At 41.3% G+C, this 21,777-nt stretch overlaps 1 protein-coding gene across 3 annotated transcripts in view; it reads right to left on the bottom strand.

The window, feature by feature from the left end:
- Nucleotides 1-13,036, bottom strand: part of atxn7l1 (ataxin 7-like 1) — a 59,374-nt gene extending 46,338 nt beyond the window's left edge. The window contains exons 1-3 of one of the 3 annotated variants that reach the window (XM_084049614.1): nucleotides 12,930-13,036; nucleotides 12,075-12,143; nucleotides 617-721 (exon numbers count right to left, since the gene is read on the bottom strand). In XM_084049614.1, coding sequence (XP_083905740.1) covers nucleotides 617-721; nucleotides 12,075-12,143; nucleotides 12,930-13,011 — 256 coding nt within the window. In that variant the 5' untranslated portion in view covers nucleotides 13,012-13,036. Of the gene's footprint in view, nucleotides 1-616; nucleotides 722-12,074; nucleotides 12,144-12,929 lie in introns of those variants that run through there. The other 2 variants (XM_084049612.1, XM_084049613.1) reach the window with 2 other exon arrangements.
- Between the last annotated feature and the right edge of the window lie 8,741 nt (nucleotides 13,037-21,777).

Here is a 21,777-nt window from a genome sequence, read left to right as displayed (position 1 = left end):
CTTTCTTCAAAACTGTTCATGGTACGTACATTGCTGACAGATTGTGGAAACAACAAGTAAGTAAGTAAGTAAGTCGGAGAGGCGGGAGTCTATCCCCGTCACAATGCGCTAGAACCCAGGGAGATAGATTGCTAAGTTGGAGCGCATCAGCTACCAGTACTACGCACACATTTCTCTCACGTATTTGTAGAACCTCTGCGTAACCTTACGGGTACACATACCCATTTGAGAAACACAGGCCTAATCCATAGATGGCTCTGCTATGTCATCTATAGAAGGCTGTGCTCATCCGTCACACACTGATGCTTTGCTGTAGATAATTGCATGCGTGTATAGTTGTATGCCAGATCTGTGATGAATGAACTTAAAGTGCGTCAATGCATTCTTGTTTTGGGACCTGTTTTGTGCTTCGTCGTGCTACGGCGTAATGCGGCGAAAATAGCCGATCTACAAGCCTCACTCACTATCTCATCTACAATGACATGCCCAAAACAAGGACACCAGGTTGAAAGTGTTTAAGAGTGTGTGTGTGTGTGTGTGTGTGTGTGTGTGTGTGTGTGTGTGTGTGTGTGTGTGTGTGTGTGTGTGTGTGTGTGTGTGTGTGTGTGTGTGTTACCATAGTGTGCGAGGATGCCCTGGGGAGTGACCACCTGCTTGCAGACGTTGCAGACAACGAGACAGAAATCCTCCAGTGCGGGAAACTGGCCATACACAAACATCTCTGAAACACAAACACACACACACGATTTATTACATATACTGTACCTGTGAGGACCGCTGACTGCTTTCCATTCACTACACTTAATGTAAGCCTCGAACCCAACTTTAACCTCTGACCCTGACCTTAACCCATTAAGACCTGGAACTGTCTCATTTTTAGATTTGAGCTAAAAAGCATTATTTTGCACTTTGGGCTATTCAAAAATAGCAGATCTACAAGCTCATAGCGCGGCACCGAGTGCCGCGCTACGAGCTTGTAGATCTGCTATTTTTGAAAAATCGTGAAAATGTGTGCAAATCTTTGAAATATATATATTTTTAAAGCGAACATTTTTAATTCAAATCTTTGTTTCTGGGGGTCCCTGGAACACAATATTTTGATGGGGGTCCGTGGCCAAATACATATCATTTTGGGGGCCCTTGACATGGAAAAGATTGAGAACCACTGATATAGAAACATACGTTTTTCAGAATACCGTTGGGATTAGGAGACGTGTAGAATCGGCTTCAGGTCTCAATGGGTTCCCTATAGACCTGAGGCCGATTTTTTTTTAAACCTTCTAAATCCTAACTGGACATTTTTATTCAAATACATTTATACATTGGCTAGTACAAGCTCGCAGCACAGACCTTATAGCTGTGAGGCGACAGTGCTACCGACTGCACCACCGTGCCCCCGTTGTTTCTAATCATTTGAATGTCTCTTGCTGTTGTTTATTTCTGTTAAAAAAAAAGTACTTACTTACTTAGTTACTATAATTAATTAAATCTATTAATTCGAACAAATGTTGCACCCCTACATACAACACATCATACAGTTAAGACGGTACACAGAATCACCGTACTTTAAAAGAAAACACATCAACATGTCAGCGAGGCAGGTTGTTTATTGCTGCAATGGTAGAACTAAACCATCTGAAAAATAAACACCTGCAAAATGTCCTCATTTTCCAGGATTTTACACACACACACACACACACACACACACACACACACACACACACACACACACACACACACACACACACACACACACACACACACACACACACACACACACACACACACACACACACACACACACACACACACACACACACACACACACAGAGAACTGGATATTGGCAGGTAAACTCAAGATACGTATCCCAGTACCATGCATGTGAACAAAATGCCACAAGATAAAGCCAAGGAAATCTTCCAAATATGGGCTTTGAGAGTGGCAACTTCCAGCGAAGATATTAAATGTGGAGCGAAAACATGAAATACACTAGTATGGAGCCCTGAGGGACTTCGCTCAACAACGTATGGGGTTAGTTTTTGTTTACACATGTAAACCTGTGATGTGACAATAAAGCTGGACAATAAATTCTGATTGGTTAACCACTTAAACCCTATACTTGGGGCTGTCACGATTACAAATTTAAGTTGACGATTATTTAATTGTTTCTGTCATTGAAAATTAATGGAACATAATGAATACAAATCTTATTTCTGTTTGTCTTTTAGCTTTCGTAAACAAAAGTTGCACAGGGCAGATATGACAAATAACACATATTTAATTACTTTATACTTAAAAATAAACATCAATTGTGGAAATAGCCGATCTATAAGCTCAAAACGCGTCGCATCGCGACGCGTTTTGAGCTTATAGATCTGCTATTTCCACACGATTGTATAAAATAATTGCGATTAGCCGACGTATTGAAACAGGCATCACTGATACCTATCCTGATATTTTAAGCACAGCTCATACACACACACACGCACACTCTACCGCTCTCTCGCTCTCTATCGCTCACTCTCTGCAGGCATGCTGGCAGTCAGATGTGTTTTGAGCTTGCCTCTAGCCCCCCCACAGCTTGCTGGAAGTGTTTCTGCTCACAGATACACACACACACACACACAAATATAGTCACACAGTCCTATAAACAGCCAGGTACACACAAACACAAACACACGCACACACACACACACACACACACACACACACACACACACACACACACACACACACACACACACACACACACACACACACACACACACACACACACACACACACACACACACACACACACGTCTCTTTGCATAATAATATTGATAAGTGGTTCAAATAAGTCCGACAGAGAGACGGTCAAATCCGTGACATACTTGTAGATCACCTATTTTCGGTGCACAACACTGTTGTGCGAATCAGGCATGAGGAGGTTCTGTGGAACACGCAGGCATCCAGAGAAATAATTAGACACAGACAGGCAACAAAACAACAAGACGGATGGATGGACAGCTAGACGAACAACACACAGACAGACGGACAGACAGAGTAAAGGAAGGGCAGACAAACTAACAGAATATGGGTAACACTGTAGATTGGTCTATAATGCATTATAAGCAGATTATAGACTGCACTTATAATGTGCTGTTCCGCTGAGCTTATAATGCATTATGACCAGCACTTATAATACGTCATGGTGCACACATGACGGGGAGAGGCCGATTGGGAGAGACAGACAGACAGAGGCAAACAGAGACTGTTGGCAAATTGAGAGGTAGCATAAAGTGGAGAGAGAGAGCTATAGAACCCATCTGAAATGTGATAATAGGAAAACATTAACACCACACACACATATACAAGTGTCCTTAGATGCTACAGTACAACAACACACACAAACATTAGAATATACTCTCCCTCACACACACGCACGCATGCACACGCGCACAAACACACACACACACACACACACACACACACACACACACACACACACACACACACACACACACACACACACACACACACACAGGTGTGTGTTAGCTTGTGCTGGTGGCATTAAGGGACACATGACAACGTCCCAACACTCACACATTCCCTCAACACCCACTGACACACATCAACACTTGTTAGCCCTGAGCTGGAAGTGGACTCACTCTGTGTATGTGCGTGCGTGCACGGAACATGTAGGAGATTGCATGAGTGTGTGTATGTGTGTGTGTGTGGGGGGGGGGGGGGTATTGGAGGTGGAGGCAGGAGGAGTGTGTGCATTTGTAAACTTACTAGTGTTGTGGTGCAGTTTCCTAAACCTCTGCCAAAGCTACGTGTGCGCGAAGTGCAAGAGGTACTACTTCACTGTGTGTGTGTGTGTGTGTGTGTGTGTGTGTGTGTGTGTGTGTGTGTGTGTGTGTGTGTGTGTGTGTGTGTGTGTGTGTGTGTGTGTGTGTGTGTGTGTAAGCTCTCAAATAAAGTGGAGTGTGTGGGTTGTCACGACCTTGCATTGCTCACATGCTTTCAGTCATCTGGAACGCTGAAGAGGTCACTGTGTGTGTGTGTGTGTGTGTGTGTGTGTGTGTGTGTGTGTGTGTGTGTGTGTGTGTGTGTGTGTGTGTGTGTGTGTGTGTGTGTGTGTGTGTGTGTGTGTGTGTGTGTGTGTGTGTGTGTGTGTCTTTGTGTGTGTGTGTGTGTGTGTGTGTGTGTGTGTGTGTGTGTGTGTGTGTGTGTGTGTGTGTGTGTGTGTGTGTGTGTGTGTGTGTGTGTGTGTGTGTGTAAATCGGGCAAAAGATCAGCAAGGAGATTCGGGGTCAAAGTGTGGTTCATAATACAAACAGTAGACTATTTAAGTGAGAGAGAGAGAGAGAGAGAGAGAGAGAGAGAGAGAGAGAGAGAGAGAGAGAGAGAGATTAAAGAGGAAGATTATGAAATTATACATTTTGTTAGTCCCAAACCTCCAACTGTGTAACAGCATTATAGCACAACCCAAACTACTGCTGTTTCCTAAACAATTAGCACAATATGTAAAATGATGATGTTTTGGCATTATCATTCTAAACCATTCTGTTCCTACTGTTCTATATACAACCGGTTGAAGAAATCACATATTGAGGCTTTAACCTCATGAAACATCTGAGACCATTAGGGTTTTATGGAAGATGCTTCTGAACATGTTTTCTATTGCTAGCTTGATCAATTCAATTCTCTTTAATATTTGATGTATCTGTTATTACTGTAGGGCTTGACTTTAATCAGTCAGATGGAGTAAGGCTTAAGCCTGATTTATACGTGTTGTGCACCAAGGACAGACAGATCTACAAGCTCACAACTCGTCGCAGCGTTGTGAGCTTGTAGATCGGCTATTTTCAGCGCACGGCATCATACTGTAGCGAAAGCCAAGAATTAACCGTGACAAAGACGTGCATGGTGCTGGCCTCTGTGGAATTCTAAATGTCTGAAATCAGTTGTGGCAACTGAGAACGGCAGTCCATGAATATTTCATTCAAGAATGGGAAACAAGGATCATATTTGCGCACAAGGGAGGCCCAGATATGAACAAACCTAACAGTCCACGGAGGTCCCCTTCAAGAGCTTTGTGGTCTTACAAATCCTCAGTGTTCATTTAACCCATTCAATCAAGGAACGCATCTCTGTCATTTTAGATTTCTTTGGTTATGCAAAAATAGAAGATATACAAGCTCATAGCCGCGCTATGAGCTTATAGATCTGCTGACTGCTATTTTGGAAAAAACTTGAACATTTGTGCAAATCTTATATTAAATAATATTTTCGAAATTTTTGCTTCTGAGGGTCCCTGGAACAAAATATTTTATATTTTTATCTTAATGGGTTAACTCTGAGAGTGTAAAATTGCACCTGTACACTCTTGCAATTGTATAAATGAACACTGAGGAGTTTTATTGTGTAGAATCTCAACTTCTATTCAGCTTCTTTCGTTTGTGTCGACTTTTGTGAAGTCGATTTTTTTCCCGGAAGCTTGGCGCGTTCCCTGCTGTCAACAGACCATAAAATAGCACGACTAAACATTGTAATGCTAAGAATGAGAGTGTCTGCTTATATACGTAGCTGCCGTGCTGCGAAATCCCTGAAAGTACTGTGTGCAACAAACCATTGGTTTCATAATCTATTCATCTGATGACAGTTTCTTTATAATGCGATTGATTACCGATGATTCATTCCCCCGCATTCAAAAGCATCATGTTTGATTCATCAAACATGATGCTTGCTCAAGTTAATAATATGGTAATATGTTTAGAAAAACATAACTTTTTGATATGACATGCCTAAAATGGAACGAGGACAATGCGTGAAAATGCGAAAGTTGTAAATGACACATATGTACATGTACTGTATGTGACATGTTTGCGTGATACAATACTAAACCAATTACTTGAATGCTGAAATTGAAAAATTGAAATGAATAAATATAATAATGTTCCGCCTACGGATTAATTGATTAATTTGATCAGCGTTAACTGAAAGAGATCTTCCTTCACTTCCCAGATCATAATTCAAAGGCCATTCCAAGAGTCCTTGCAAAAAATGCAATAAACCAATCAGAATTTAGTACTGTGAAAAAATAAATTATTCTCTACTAAGTGGAATCCCAAGGGTCAGACAAAACAACACGGCACAAGTACTTATAAGAGCATGAGTGCAGTTTCCTAAACCTCTGCCAAAGCTAAGTGTGCGCGAAGTGCAAGGCCTGTGTGTGTGTGTGTGTGTGTGTGTGTGTGTGTGTGTGTGTGTGTGTGTGTGTGTGTGTGTGTGTGTGTGTGTGTGTGTGTGTGTGTGTGTGTGTGTGTGTGTGTGTGTGTGTTCGCACGCGGGCGCGCCAACAACCACAGTGAGGCAACTGCCAAAGGACCAACAGGCCAGGAACTGAGTTACCAGAACAATCCCTGATTGGTCAATGAGTGCATTGAAATCTGCTAAGACGATCCGCCGTTGGCTGAAGGGTGTTTTCACAGCTAATATAATCAGCCCATCATTGGTGGACCATTACTTTGAAAGACGCTGAAATAACCCGGCACACGGGTAGTTTGTACAACACCAACTGTTCGGGTGCAAGCACAGAGAGAGAGAGAGAGAATTAAAGAGAGAGATAGAGAGAAAATGAAAGGCAGATTGACTGGTGGGAGGCAAGAGATAAAAGGTATAAACAGGCAGATGGAGAGATGGAGAGATATGAAAAGACAGTAGAGTGACAGGAGATAACATCATAGACAGCAAGACCAAAGACAAAATATTGCACAGCGAGAGAGAAAGAGAGAGAGATTGAGAGAAAATGATGATAAAGACAGACAAAAATGAAAGATCCAGAGAAAAATAGAGACAAAAAGCAATCAAAGGACCATAATGGTGAATTGGCATACTGTATGTATTTAGCTCATAGACCATATTCATACGGCGGCCATTTTGCTATTAAGTTAATGAAATGCCACCCTGTTGCCACCCCGTTTTTTCAATGCAAGATGCCAACATGGCCACCGTGTGGTCTATTGCCTATATGAGTAATGGTTTACTTAACATTACAGCTGATCATTTTCCAAAGCTGGATTCCGTTCATTTCAGTATAGTGTACAGTATTAACATCAACGTGCAGAGACTTTAAACGTGCAATACTTTTGGTAATCCAGCATACTAAACATCATTGCATTGTTATTTTTGGTCTAAGTAAAGGGGTAAAGATGGCAAAACTCTGGAACTCCAATGATCTAAAACTATGGAGTGATGTTTTTAACAGACTCAAATTATGGTTACACAACAGTGGCCCCCTTTTTTGTGTCCAGGTAGCTCAGTCAGTGGAGCAGTGGTCTGTCCATTGTGATTGTGATGTCCACGTCAAATAAACAAATCAGTCAAACAACCAATCAAAGTTTAGTCAACGAATTTAAAAGCACTTTAACCCTATATACTTAGTTAATCAGAGAACCCCAGAGGTCTATACTCGGTCCGCTCCTGTTTGCCCAAATCTGTTCTGAGAAAATAGCTGATCTACAAGCTTGCAGAGCGTCACAACACAACACATCGAGACGCTTTGTGAGTCTGTAGTTTTCACCAAACGTTCACCCCAGAATAGGGACGCTAAGTTTTCATGTGGTTAAGAGCAGACAGACAAAGTGGCAAGAGACCAATAGGCTAACTGACATCAACACTAAATATTTTACAGTGTTCCTCAATACACATTGAGTGAGACAAGATAGGAGATTTTCAGAGAAACAGACATACAGACGGAGAGAGAATAAAACATTTCAGTGTGATATACACAGTAGGTTGTGGGGTCGTGTCTGTTCTCTGAACAAACGTCTAGACTTCTTGAGCCAGAGAGCAGTAGCCTAAAGCGGTGGTTCTCAACAAGTGGTCCGGGGACCACCAGTGGTCGATGAGGGGGTTCCAGGTGGTCCCCAGCTAAATGATGGAGAGTTGGTAACCAAATGAACCCTTATAGATCTTTAAAGGTAGGGTAAGTGATTTGCTTTGGTTGAAATAAGTGTTAAATAGCTCTATATTCTGATAGTACTCATTGCTATAGAGTGTTTGTTCAGTATTAGGAGTCTCCTTGTCTCTCCACCTCTTTATTAAACAGAAAATGCATTTTCATTTCAGTTTCAGTTTCATTTCCAATTTTATCCAACCAGGACAGAGAACTCAATCAGGATATAGATTAAACAAGTGAAATTGGAAGTGATGACACTAAGAAATGAGCAGACAAAATTGGAACTGGAACACTATACAAATTAAGCTTAAAATGGGTACTTTCTCCTGATTGGCTGAGATTTTGACACCTACTGAAAAATGTATTTTCTGTTTATTAAAGAGCTGGAGAGACAGGGAGACATCTGTTACTGAACAAACACTCTGTATAGCAATGATTACTATCAAAATATAGTATTTTAACCTTTTAACAAAATACTTTTTGTTTTAAACAAAAAATATCACTTACCCTACCTTTAACTCTTGAGAGCGTAAAATGAAACCAAAAGGATTTGGTTTCATTTTAGAGGTACAGACCTGTAAGGGTTTCCAATCAATAATTTAGCGGGGGGCCCCCTGAGTGTCGCAGAACCGCACTTTGAGAACCACTACATTACATCACCGCCTCCTGTTTCCAGAGGACTGATATGACTGGCTGCCACTCAGGTCATACTGTGTTACTGTCAACTGTCGTCAGAGACAGAGAGAGATAGGCAGAGAGAGAGAGAGAGAGAGAGAGAGAGAGAGAGAGAGAGAGAGAGAGGGGGGGGGTGAGCAACAGTGCATGAGACAGCGAGTGAAAGGGACAGTGTATTGTGAGAAAGAGCAACAGAGAGAGAGAGAAAGAGAGACAGTGAGGGAGAAATATAAGTGTGTCAGTCAACGTCATATCGTTGTCTGTCTGACATCATCATCTCAAGGAGATCTACTGTATGTGTTCTGTGTGTGCATGTGCGTGTGTGTGTGTGTGTGTGTGTGTGTGTGTGTGTGTGTGTGTGTGTGTGTGTGTGTGTGTGTGTGTGTGTGTGTGTGTGTGTGTGTGTGTGTGTGACCCCCTCAGCAGGTTTTGAAGTGGTGTTGGCAACGGATTATTAATTCCAGGGATGCCACCCGTGAGAGAGAGAGAAAGAGACACACACACACACACACACACACACACACACACACACACACACACACACACACACACACACACACACACACACACACACACACACACACACACACACACACACACACACACACACACACACACACACACACACACAAAGACCATGTTTGAGTTAAAAGTAGGTGTGTGTGTGTGTGTGTGTGTGTGTGTGTGTGTGTGTGTGTGTGTGTGTGTGTGTGTGTGTGTGTGTGTGTGTGTGTGTGTGTTGTGTGTCACAGTCTGGTGACCACAGGCGGAAGTCTAATGGCAGAGAATGTGTTGTTAGTGAATGCATAAGTCAAATCCCCTCTCTGTACGTTTGAGTGCGTGTGTGTGTGTGTGCAAAGCCTAACAGCCCTGCTAATCTAAAAATGTCTTGGCCTTCTCAACTCTGTCTCGCAGACACTTCCACTTATGCCTGCATACACACTTTCATCTCTTCTGAAAGTGAGGGCAATTTATTTTCCAAGATTATAAGCACACTGGGCTGTCTTTACAGGCGTTTATTTAACGATGAGTTTTACAGCTGCAGGTAGCAACGGAGCTCTTCACACAACCTCTCCTCAAACAGAGTGTCTGTTTTTCTTTTCGTGTGCAGTCAGTATACTTCAAAGCGTACGTCGCAAAACACGGGAGGCACACGGAGGTCCAAGCGGACATGCGCTGATGATCCATGATGAATGCTTATTTATTTAATGTAACGACTTGTTCCTTAGCGTTCCTACGCTGGGGCAAACATTCGGCAGAAATAGCAGGACTACAGTATACAAGCTCACAAACGCAACGCTATTTTGGGTAAAGACTATAGTGTAGATGGAGAAAAGAAGTGGGCCTTGTATAGAACCCTGGGGGATTCCAGTCAACTAAGTATACTATATGGTTTAAGTGCTTGACTGCTGAGAGGAGTTCTTTTGGCTCTGTCTGTAGGGGAATCGCTCCCACTCACAGCTCAAGGGCACACAGGCTTGCGCACACACACACACACACACACACACACACACCCACGCACACACACACACGCACACACGCACGCACACAATATAGTAACAGTGTGACACCCACCCGAGCTCGACTTAATCCTGAACATTTCAGTCTGACCTGACATGAATTCAAAGAATAAACAATAATTTGTTCAACCCCAAAAAAAAGGCGAGTTAGCACAGCTTTTCGTTCTCCCAAACTGTAAGAGTGCTAATCACTCTCTCAGTAATATTAAAGGGCTAATGCACTTGGACAACAAAAGATGGCAGTCCATTCGCTCTGTTAAAGGTAGGGTAAGTGATTCGCTTTGGTTAAAATAAGTGTTAAATAGCTCTATATTCTGATAGTACTCATTGCTATAGAGTGTTTGTTCAGTATTAGGAGTCTCCTTGTCTCTCCACCTCTTTATTAAACAGAAAATGCATTTTCGTTTCAGTTTCAGTTTCATTTCCAATTTTATCCAACAAGGACAGAGAACTCAATCAGGATACAGATTAAACAAGTGAAATTGGAAGTGATGACACAAAGAAATGAGCAGACAAAATTGTACTGGATTGAACTGGAACACTATACAAATTAAGCTTAAAAATGGGTACTTTCTCCTGATTGGCTGAGATTTTTACACCAACCGAAAAATGTATTTTCTGTTTAATAAAGAGCTGGAGAGACAGGGAGACATCTGTTACTGAAAAAACACTCTATAGCAAGGAGTACTATCAGAATATAGTATTTTAACCTTTTAACAAAATACTTTTTGTTTTAACCAAAAAATATCACTTACCCTACCTTTAAGTCTGTTTAATAGTTATTTTCCATTACTGAGAGCGATGACTGACTAAAAAGCACAGAAGAAGGCTCGGCAGACCAACAATATGTATTCATATCAACAATTTTGAAGCCCAATTCAAATTCGAACACTTGGAACAACTGAATCATTTCAAAAACGTTGTCAGCCTGACACAACATCTTCAGACCAGCCTGTCATTGGAGTCTTGTCTGGTGTGAATGGAAGTCACGCTTGAATACACTCTATAGTGCGCTCACAATCACAAACACACGCATGGTTACACAACAAGCACACACACACACACACACACACACACACACACACACACACACACACACACACACACACACACACACACACACAGAGAGGCATAGACACTTGCACGGCAACATGAAGGAACGTGCACACGTCACATGATGCTGTATTACAGTATTACCAGTACCACTGCTATAAGGATGGATCATGTAATAGACCATTCCAGAGAAGTTGTTGGATATATTATGTATTGTGCATGTCATGACATAGTCTATGGTAGCTTCAGTACAACCAAACGTTTTGCTTAAACTTGTTTGAGTATCTTTGTCGGTGGGTTTTTCTGCAGACATTCAAACTTCAAAAGAATTCTCATATTTTATTTGAGCTGCTCTACAATGAATCAAAACATTATAGGCTATCAAACACAATACTGACTAATGCAATTAACAATTCCTGGAAGGTGGATTTCTTTTTGACAGAAGGGAAACGCTTCAGGCAGTTTCCTAAAGTATTCTGGTGCCAACTAATGAATTTGCGAGACAGAGGAAAATCTCTGATTTATCTTCGAGTTATTTTCGGTGATAAAAAAGTACAAACATGTATCATAACTGACAAATCAGAATCACAATATCCGTTCTCTTGTTAACATCGTGAAGACCTACATTTTACTAAATTAGCAAGCACCAAAATTCAAACGAAATATTGAGGAAGTGTAATCAAATATTGTTCTTATAAATTGTCAACCAACCAGCTACTTTAAACAGTATCTCAATTTATTGGCATAACTTAAAAATAGAAAATTGCATTAATAATCAATAATATAGTGTAGTCTACTTTAACCTGCTGTCATTTAAAGTGCAGTGTATGTAAACAGCCCAGGAATTGTCAACAAATTACATGACACTTAATCTTACCTTGTTTCCCGAGTTTGGGGGCTTGGTTTTGGCTTAAAGTCTCTCTGTCACTGTTTTCCAAGGACGGGTCTGCAAAGAAAAGCAATATCAGAATTAACAAAACAAAAACACCTAAACTTTAAGGTTCCATGCAGCAGCAACTTTCAGGCTCCATCATGCATGGAGCCTGCCTTTAACACTAGTACTCACATGTTTTACTTAAGTAAAAGTATCAATACTGCAATGTAGAAATACTCTGTTACAAGTAAAAGTCCGGAATTTAAAATGTACTTGAGTAAAAGTACAAAAGTAGTAGTACAGGTTATGTTCACTATTACAATGTTATGATCATTACAGGTTATGTTCACTATTACAATGTTATGATCATTACAAGTTGTGTTCACTATTACAATGGTATGATCATTACAGGTTATGTTCACTATTACAATGTTATGATCATTACAGGTTATGTTCACTATTACAATGTTATGATGACTACTACTATGTTATGACTCAAAGTCTGCAACTGAAAAAGTGTGTTGCATGTGGCAGCAGCACAGCAGCAGCCCCCATTCCACTTTTTACGACGCGTTGAGGCTGACTGTGTGAGCTTGCAGATCGGTTAAGTTGTTGGCGAGCGACACCGTCGTACGACGAGGTCTAACTGGAGGCTTTCTGATGACAGTTTGTTTGACAGATCGTGCATGGTTGGCGGCGGCGGACTGGAGAGACTCTCAAGTCACTCAATCACAGTTGGACAACACGCCACACTTTCTCTTCTACACAAACACAAACAAACAAACAAACAACAACAACAACAACAACAATAACAACAACAACAACAGCAGAGCTGTCAACGGGCGGGACGTCACTTACTGTCGACGAGACTGACGAAGGAAGACCAGGGTTCGCACAGGAACGTATGCGGACTTGGTGCTTGGCGATCCAGTGTCGCCATTGCTGCTGCTGGTCCTTCTCGCTCAGCGTTGCCAGGTTGTGTGAGAAAAATAAGCAAACGAGGTCAATGAAAACAAGCCCAAAGAGAAGCCACATCATGAGCGCTATTTGAAAATAGTCCATCTACAAGCTCGCAGTGAGCTTGCAGATCTGCTATTACTTTTCTTTCTGAAAAAAGACTCTTGGGATATTTATTGAAACATTGTACCAATACAAATCTTGTGGAGTTGTGGGTCCCCCATGGCATAAATAATTTTCAGATGGGGGGGTCTGACTTGAAACTGTTTGAGATCCACTGACTGGTGTAAACAGCATTACACAGCAAGCCCAAATAAGCTACACTTTAGAAACAAGCCCAAAAAAACTGCAACCACCAATATTTACAAGCGACTTTACAGAAAAACAAGCCCAAAGTCGCTTATAATAGTCGGACATGGCAACACTGTTCTTGTTGCTTTGCTGAGGGTTGCTTTTTTTTTTTTTGCCCCCCCCCCCCCTCTATCTCGCCTTCGCACGCAGCAGAGATCTGAAAGATCCCATAGACCGGCGGGACCGCCGCGCTGTGATAGGCTGGTTATAGTTGTTTTGGTAAAAAGTTTCACCAAAACTTTTTAACCACTTAAACCCCATATGGCTTGACCTTTCACCCAGATGGGGTGAAGCTTTCCCTAATACCGATGCTGGGGTTTAAGTGGTTAAAGTGATATTATTTGAACGATGCATAAAACTATTTTCTTTATCTTTTTCTATTTTTTATTTTTTTTCTGTATTGTGTTTTATTTTTTGCTAATGTTTAAGTTTATTTGTGTTGGTATGTAGGCTACTGTGTGTGGGTTGTATGTTTTAAAAACAACTTGTAAAATCTGAATAAAAATCTGAATAATTAAAAAAAAACGATTTACCTTTGTTTCTTTTTGTGCTCCTTTACGCTTTAAATATGCCCGTTGTAAGCTTGTAAGCTATTGCGGTTCTCAACTGTGGGTCGGGACCCCCAGGGGATCCCCACAAGATTGGGGGGGGGGGGGTTAGGGGACAGTAAGCGGACTCAAATTCGCGGTTGGGCGAATTGTCCTAGGTCGAATTCTCTGGTGACCCAGTAAGCAAGGTGACAATTTAAAGGGCTATTTCACTTTCAAAAAGACTTCAAGTTTGTAGATCAGCTATTTTCACAATATTTATCTGTGGAACACAGTCAAACTAAATTTGATCCCACAACTCCTACAATTCATTGTCAGGGGGGGGGGGGGGGGGGGAGTGAGTCCCTAGTTCAAATAGGATTATTTTGGGGGCCATGGCCTGAAAAGGTTGAGAACCACTGAACTATTCAAAACAATTTAGATGTTTTTGTGGCTATACCAGCTAAGTGGAAAAGGTGTCAGAAATAAAACACTGGTTGGTTGTTGGTAAAACTAATACCAAACTATTTATCTTTGTTAATATTTTGTCCCCTTAAAAGAAGTCACAAAGAAAACTCTATCTCCTCTCCTCCTGTAACCTGTAAGCTGATGGTATGACATTCTGTATAGTGTGTATTTGAATATCTGCATGTCTGTCTCTTTTATGTCATCATGATTTGTGTCCATGGGGATCTCATCTTAAACAAGCTCAGTGTTTAATGAGTGTTCCAGTTTAGTAGACCTTGTATTGTGAATTTGTACTTCCATGTAGGCTACTGTTGTTCTCATGACTTACTAAATAAAGTATATCAATCAATCAAACCTCTAAAGAAGCAGTCGGATCTAAAAGTATCAATACAGCAATGTAGATATACTCTGTTAAAAAGAGTAAAAGCCCTGAATTAAAAATGTACTTGAGTAAAAGAACAAATGTAATGGCATCAAAATGAACTTAAAGTACCAAAAGTAGAAAGTACTCATTATGCAGAATGTCCCATTTCACAAGTTTTCAAATTAGATCTTTTGAAAACAGCAGATCTACAAGCTCACGTCACGCATCAGCATTGTGAGCTTGTAGATGCTGTTTTCAAATGGCCTAAATATAGGACTGAAATAATCAATGTATGTTTTGTAATACTAATCCAAATCTACAAAGTAACTAGAACTAAAGTTTTCAAATAATTGTTGTGGAGTAAAAATACAATATTTGCCTTTGAGATGTAGTGGAGTAGAAGTAAAAGTACCTCAAAATTGTACTGAAGTACACAGTACTTGAGTAAATGTATTAGTTACTTTACACCACTGCCTATAAACATGTCTCGTTTTGGTGATATTGTTGTTGATTGACTTGTTGTTTACTCGCATCGGCGATTGCCTTGACAACGTGCTAGCCAATCACAGCGTGAGCGCCCCTCCGGTATATGGGATCTGAGCTCTGCCAAAAAACGAAGGAAACGAAACGAGCAGCAGGGCACGTGACGTCACTGTCGTCCTGGTTCGGTTCATCTCGGCAGTTGTCGGCGTGGTGTGTATTCCTTCACGCAGTGGTGGAAAGTAACTAAAGTACTCAAGTACTGTAGTGTACTTAAGTACAAATTTGAAGATTTTTTACTTTACTGGAGCATTTTAAAATGTCAATACTTTTACTTCTAGGCTTAATCCACTAGCCCTACATCTCACTCCACTACAATTATTGGAAAACGTTTAGTTACTAGTTACTTTGTGGATTTTGATCATTATTTCAAAACATACATCAACCACACCACTTCAGCCCTATATACATTTTGGTCATTTGAAAATATGACCAAAATATGTCGCATTGCGACGCATTGTGAGCTTGTAGATCGGCTATTTTCAAAAGATTTTAATACAATTTATACATTTGTGAAATGGGACATTCTGCATAATGAGTACTTTCTACTTTTGGCACTTCAAGTAGTTTTTGATACCAATACTTTTGTACTTTTACTCAAGTAAATTCTGAATTCCGGACTTTTACTTGTAACAGAGTAGGCCTATTTCTACATTGCAGTATTGATACTTTTACTTAAGTAAAACATGTGAATACTTGTTCCACCACTGAGGGCATGCAGGCATCGCAGGACCATGCAGAAAGGTCAAAAGTTCAGCCCAGTTCAGTTCAAAGCACACTGCAGAGGATTCACTGTGTTCAGACTGGCTGCTAAATTGTATTTTCACAATTGTTGCCTCTTTCTTTTATTATTTGACAATTTGGCCAGTGTTTGACCAGTTTTTATAGTATAGTTTGTTGATTACTTTTGATGCAGTAATGGTCTTTTTCTTTTCTTTTTCTTTTTTTATGTTTTAAAAAGGTCTTAAAAGTCCTTTAATTGTCACTTCACTGTCATCTGGGGCCCCGCCCTCCCCCCTCCCCCCAAATTATGTGGGGACCCCCTGGGGGTTCCGACCACAGGTTGAGAACCACTGTTGTATGTGAGTGACAGTCTTCTAGAAAAACACTAAAAACTCAGTTGTGACAGCGCTGCCCTCTTGTGGCTGGAAATGGAGATGCCCGCTCAAAAAGCGACATCCTGCAGGTTGTTTGCGAATATGCTATCAATCAGCAGATCAGCGCAATCAAATCAAAATATCTATATTACTTAATAAATAAATAAAATAGAAGCAAAATCAGAGCGAACCCCCTTGAGTTTACTGTACTATGTCATGTCCAACATTTGATTAGTACAAAGCAGCCTTCACTTGATTGATTGATTGATTGATTGATTGATTGATTGATTGATTGATTGATTGATTGATTGATTGATTGATTGGTTACACCAGTGGGTCTACAGTTGGGGTCATGGGTTTCCAAATGGCCCCTTACAGGTGTGTAACTCTGAGAGTGTACAAATGGAACCAAATGGACCCGTAAGGGTCCATTTGGTTCCATTTGTAAACTCTCAGAGTTATGGGGGTCGTGGAAACCACTGTGCTACACTAAATGGAACAGAGCCTTCATTAGTGTCATTGCATTGGTAACACCTGTGAAGAAAACCTATTAGAGCCTATTAAGGAGCCTATTAAGCCTATTAAGGTCTGCTAAACCCGAGAAAGCCTATGGCGTGTTTCCATTGAGGTCCTTTGTACTCAATTCATTGAAACATTTAATGACAGACAAATATACAATGCTATGCAAAACATCCTATAAACAATTAGAAATCAAAAAGAAAAATATGTACAGTAAACAGTGGGGGGGGGGGGTTGGAATTGCAGCCACCTGTAAGTGCTCCTATAGAGGGGTTCTGAAGGAGAGTAGGGATTAGTAGGCCAAGCAGTAGCTTGACCAGTTTGTTTTGGGATGTTTGGAGCCTTGTTTTTGAGGCCTTTGTGGTGCATAATAATCAAAGCTCCTGTTAGAGTCCTCAATGTATTCTTACTGACCAGTGAGAAGATCCTGTACAAAAATCTAGTTATTTGGTTGACTTTTTTGATTACTTTAGTTGCCATTTTATCACTGGAAAGATTTGCCTCTAAAATGGAACCCAGGTAGGTCATTTCCTCTTTTCTTGTAATAACATTGTCAAGCACTTTTACTGTGAAGCCTCCTGCCTTGCCGAGGTTAATTTTCGACGCAAAGAGAATGGATTCAGTTTTACCCAGGTGTAATGATAGTTTGTTATCAGCAAGCCAGGTGCAGATTCTATACCGAGTTCAGAGCCGAGGGCTTTTTCAACCTGCAACTTGTCCCTGTCCGAGACCAGCAGAGCCGAGTCATCCGCGAACAAGAACAAATTGCAGTCACAAGCTGATTTCCCTTTAACTTGGGATGGCCTCCCCTTCCGAGATGTACAACAGAGCCTGGGTGCCTGTGGGTCCCAGGCCCAGGGGCCCAAAGGTCAGGGGGGACCTCTCAAAAAATTGGGCCAAATGAGACCGAGTTCCAGAGCCTGGACCTGAATTTCAGAATGTGAACCAAAAAAATCCACAACATACAGAGGCTTAAGGGCCAAATGAGACCCAGTTCCAGAGCCTGGACCTGAATTTCAGAATGTGAACCAAAAAAGACCCCACAACATACAGAGGCTTAAAGTTACATGCCAATCCGACCAGCGGTGCCCGAGATGAGCTGTTCACAGAGAGAGAGATATAGACAGACTGAGTGACTGACAGAAAGAGACCGATGGACAGACGGACTCACACGTTATAATCACAAACACGGGTGGGGTGGGGTAGGATGGTGGGCAGGCTCAGGTCTAGGGGCCCATGTGGACTCAGGATCCCCTGCTTCCTTGTCACTTATATTGAGCCTGTTTGTCACGTTTGACACGTAGACGCACGCACGCACACACACACACACACACACACACACACACACACACACACACACACACACACACACACACACACACACACACACACACACACACACACACACACACACACACACACACACACACACACACACACACACACACACACACACACACACACACACACAGTCTTGTCCAATAATGTTGCGTTTGTTCACAAGAAGACAAACAGCAGTTTGTAGATCACAGGGTGAATCAGCAAACAGGATACAGAGGTCACTCTGTCTGTCTGTCTGTCTGTCTGTCTGTCTGTCTGTCTGTCTGTCTGTTCTGGAGACATCGTATATACCTCTACACAATATTCCCGTTTTCCCTGGACGCCAGATAGACAGCTTTAGAGCAAGAGCAAGTGATTATAGTTTATGCCATGATAGTTTTACAGTGATACTTACATTTCTTTAATCCCTCACAGGCGAGACTGTAAGAGATGAAAAATGAACACACACGCAAGCACATACTTTTATACCCCCCCCCCCAAAGAAAACATTTATACATGTAAAAATAATACTTTTGATGTTTTTTTATTGTAAAAAAAGAAAGAAAAGAAAACATTCATAATTTGCACATTACAGAATGTGTGTCCGTGTGTAAGCAGCCCTTCTGACAGGTTAAACACACAGGAATCATTGACTCAAGCTAAAGACATTATCTGAAGATGATTACGTGGGTTTGGAGGCATAACCAGTACACCATACACATTCATTTATCTGTTTTAACTTTGGCATTGGACTCAGACTTCGCGCGTCAAGCATAGCAGATCTACAAGCTCACAATGTGGCTGCTTTTGGCACGCGTCCTACAGGGAAGCAGTCTTTTACAGAGACAGTAAAATTGAGACGGACAGAGTAGCGGCTACTGGCTAGTTCATATGGCCTACTTGGTGTAGGATTCAGTTTGTTGGGGGGAAGTCCATGTCTGCTTTTTCTCTGGTCAGACTGAATCAAATAGGTAGGCTACTTGCATTTATGTAGACTGTCTGGTAATATGACAATTTAAGTCTATCTACATTAACCAATTTTGGGAAACTTTTACACAAATTTCTGCAGATCTATAAGCTCACAATGCACTCACAGTAGATAGGCTATTTTCGTTATACGTGTATGTCATATGACAAAGTGTATAGGGCTTAAACGACCACCCATTTTCAACATAACTTATAATGATTAATAATCATTGGTCCTCACTAATGCTCATTACAAGATGGTCCCAGTTCTGTCTACTCACTCTGTCTCAGAGGACTGCTGTGGACAGGTCAGAAACCGGCCCACCAGTGACATCATCGGCAGGCAGATTTCAAATAAGATTTCAAACTTTTATTATTACAGCAAGAATGGCCTCTATTATAGCTTGCTAAATGTACAGGAAGAGAAAGGCTGTAGTTTATATTAGGTAGACAGGTTTCTGAACTGTCCATAGCCCACACCACTGAAACGTAGAGTGAGTAGATGGAAATGGTACCATCTTATAATGAGCATCAGCGAGGACCAATTATATGAAAATAAGTTTGAAAGTGGTTGAAGTTCTCCTTTAAGTGGTTAAGAAAATGTTTCCCCCTCTGTTTATTTTATTTTTTTACAAATCTGCTTTGTTGTATGACCATGTCGCTCACAGAATATATTTTCTGCAAGCAAAAATAGAGAGACACATGGGAGAAGGTACTGAAACTATTGGATTCTGGACCAGCAGAGCTTTGTGTGGGTCTAGAGGCAAAAACCTTATTCACCACATAATTTCTGGACACCTGACATGTTTACTGTACTGAAGGCCACAACATTTTTTACTGTACACTACAGTACATAACATTTCCACCCCGCTCTCTGAACCTCGCTAACCTGTCTTTCTATAACCGTACTCTCTCTTTACACACTCTTGTCATGAATAAAGCAGAAATGCAAACAAAATCATCTTTACACTCAAACAATCAATACTTGGTCAACACTTGAAAATAATCCTCATAATAACACTTAAAAATATACATAAATCATAAAACAACAAAAGCCAGCTCTGTGATTGATTTGTTGATGGTTCAGTGAGTAGAAATCAATAGAACACATGAGCAATTAAAACAATAAAAAATAAAATGACAACAATGAGGGAATCATTTGTTTAACTTCACATCAGGAGACATGAAGAGAAGATGAAAAACATTGCTTTGGCATTACTCACAAACTGACTGAGACTGAAATGAAAACATCGAAAGACTAATGGAATTGAAAATACTACATTTGTGCTACATACATTAAACAAAACTATAACAATATTTAAAAGCAAAAATGGACGCAAATAAAGAAGGACGCAGCCCCCGCTGGTACCTTGGCAGAGACTGAAACTTTGGAATATATTCAGGACCTGACACATGCCAAACATAGGGCACGTTTAAGCGTAATTTATACACTCGTATGATGGTGTCGCTTGGCAAAAATAGCTGATCTGATAGCTCACAAGGCGTCGCAATGCGACGCCTTGTGAGCTGGTAGATCGCCTATTTTCGCTGAACGACACCATCGGACAACAAAGTATACATCAGGCTTTACATTGCAACTAAGCAGCAGCTTTGCTGTCCAACAGACTTTTCTTCAAGACTATATGGTGGTCACATCAAATGCATTTTCAAACCCCTTGCATTAAAAGGGTGACCGGTTGGCCCGGGAATTGGCAATACGGGTCTCCTGCGTCAGATGTTAATGCAATGGGTCCTGACGCGTTGCATGTTGACGAGGACAGATGATTTCCTATTCTCTGCCTAGCGGTGTGCGACTCAAATGGTGTTGAGTCGGCAGAAGTGGACCTCACATCGCTTGGCACAACCACTTGCTCGCCTAGCGGCTTGCTCGGGGGTGCCTCTTGGGGATCAAGTCTGCTTCTGCTGGCTCGCCTGTCTTGTTTGAAATGTTTTTAGCGGACGCATCTACCTATGATGAGTTGGGGGTGACAACAGCACTTTTGCATTCCAGTTTGGGCAGGTCAACTGGAAGTGTTGAAAAATGACGCATGGTCTGATTTTGCCCCAACGTGTCACTATTGTACGATGTGAGAGTGAGACTATATTTTCACTTCCAACTCTCAATCAAAAAAGACACTTTACTTGAAGTGCTTCTCCGTATTAAATAACAATGCATGTCATATGATGTGATTATAACATGAAACGGTGCCTGATATCTATTGACATGTTTGGAGCACAACTACAGTATGTATTATCTGTATTCCAGACTGTCGCAGCCCCCCCCCCCCCACCACCACCACCTACGGCAAAAATTGCTGATCTGCAAGCTCACGCTGTAGTTGTGAGCTCAATTTGTGAACTGTCAAATCAGCTATTTTCGCTGAATGTTTGCCTATTATGACATGCCCAGAATAGGGATGTTATGGTTCAAGTGGTTAAAACAAATATTTCCATTTTAGGTCATTAGGTTCGTTCTCATCAAAACCTTGTTACAATGAGCAGGCAAGGGTTGAGTGCCGTCCTCAAAGATACTTCATGGCTGCGGTGACCGGTGAGGTCTGAGTCAACCTGAACACAAGGGCCTCCTGCCACATATA

Source organism: Gymnoscopelus microlampas, assembly GCF_963454915.1.
Source record: "Gymnoscopelus microlampas genome assembly, chromosome: 23".
In the NCBI taxonomy this organism is placed as follows: domain Eukaryota; kingdom Metazoa; phylum Chordata; class Actinopteri; order Myctophiformes; family Myctophidae; genus Gymnoscopelus; species Gymnoscopelus microlampas.
Note: the sequence above shows the minus strand (reverse complement) of the source record. Positions and strands in the feature narration are given on the sequence as shown.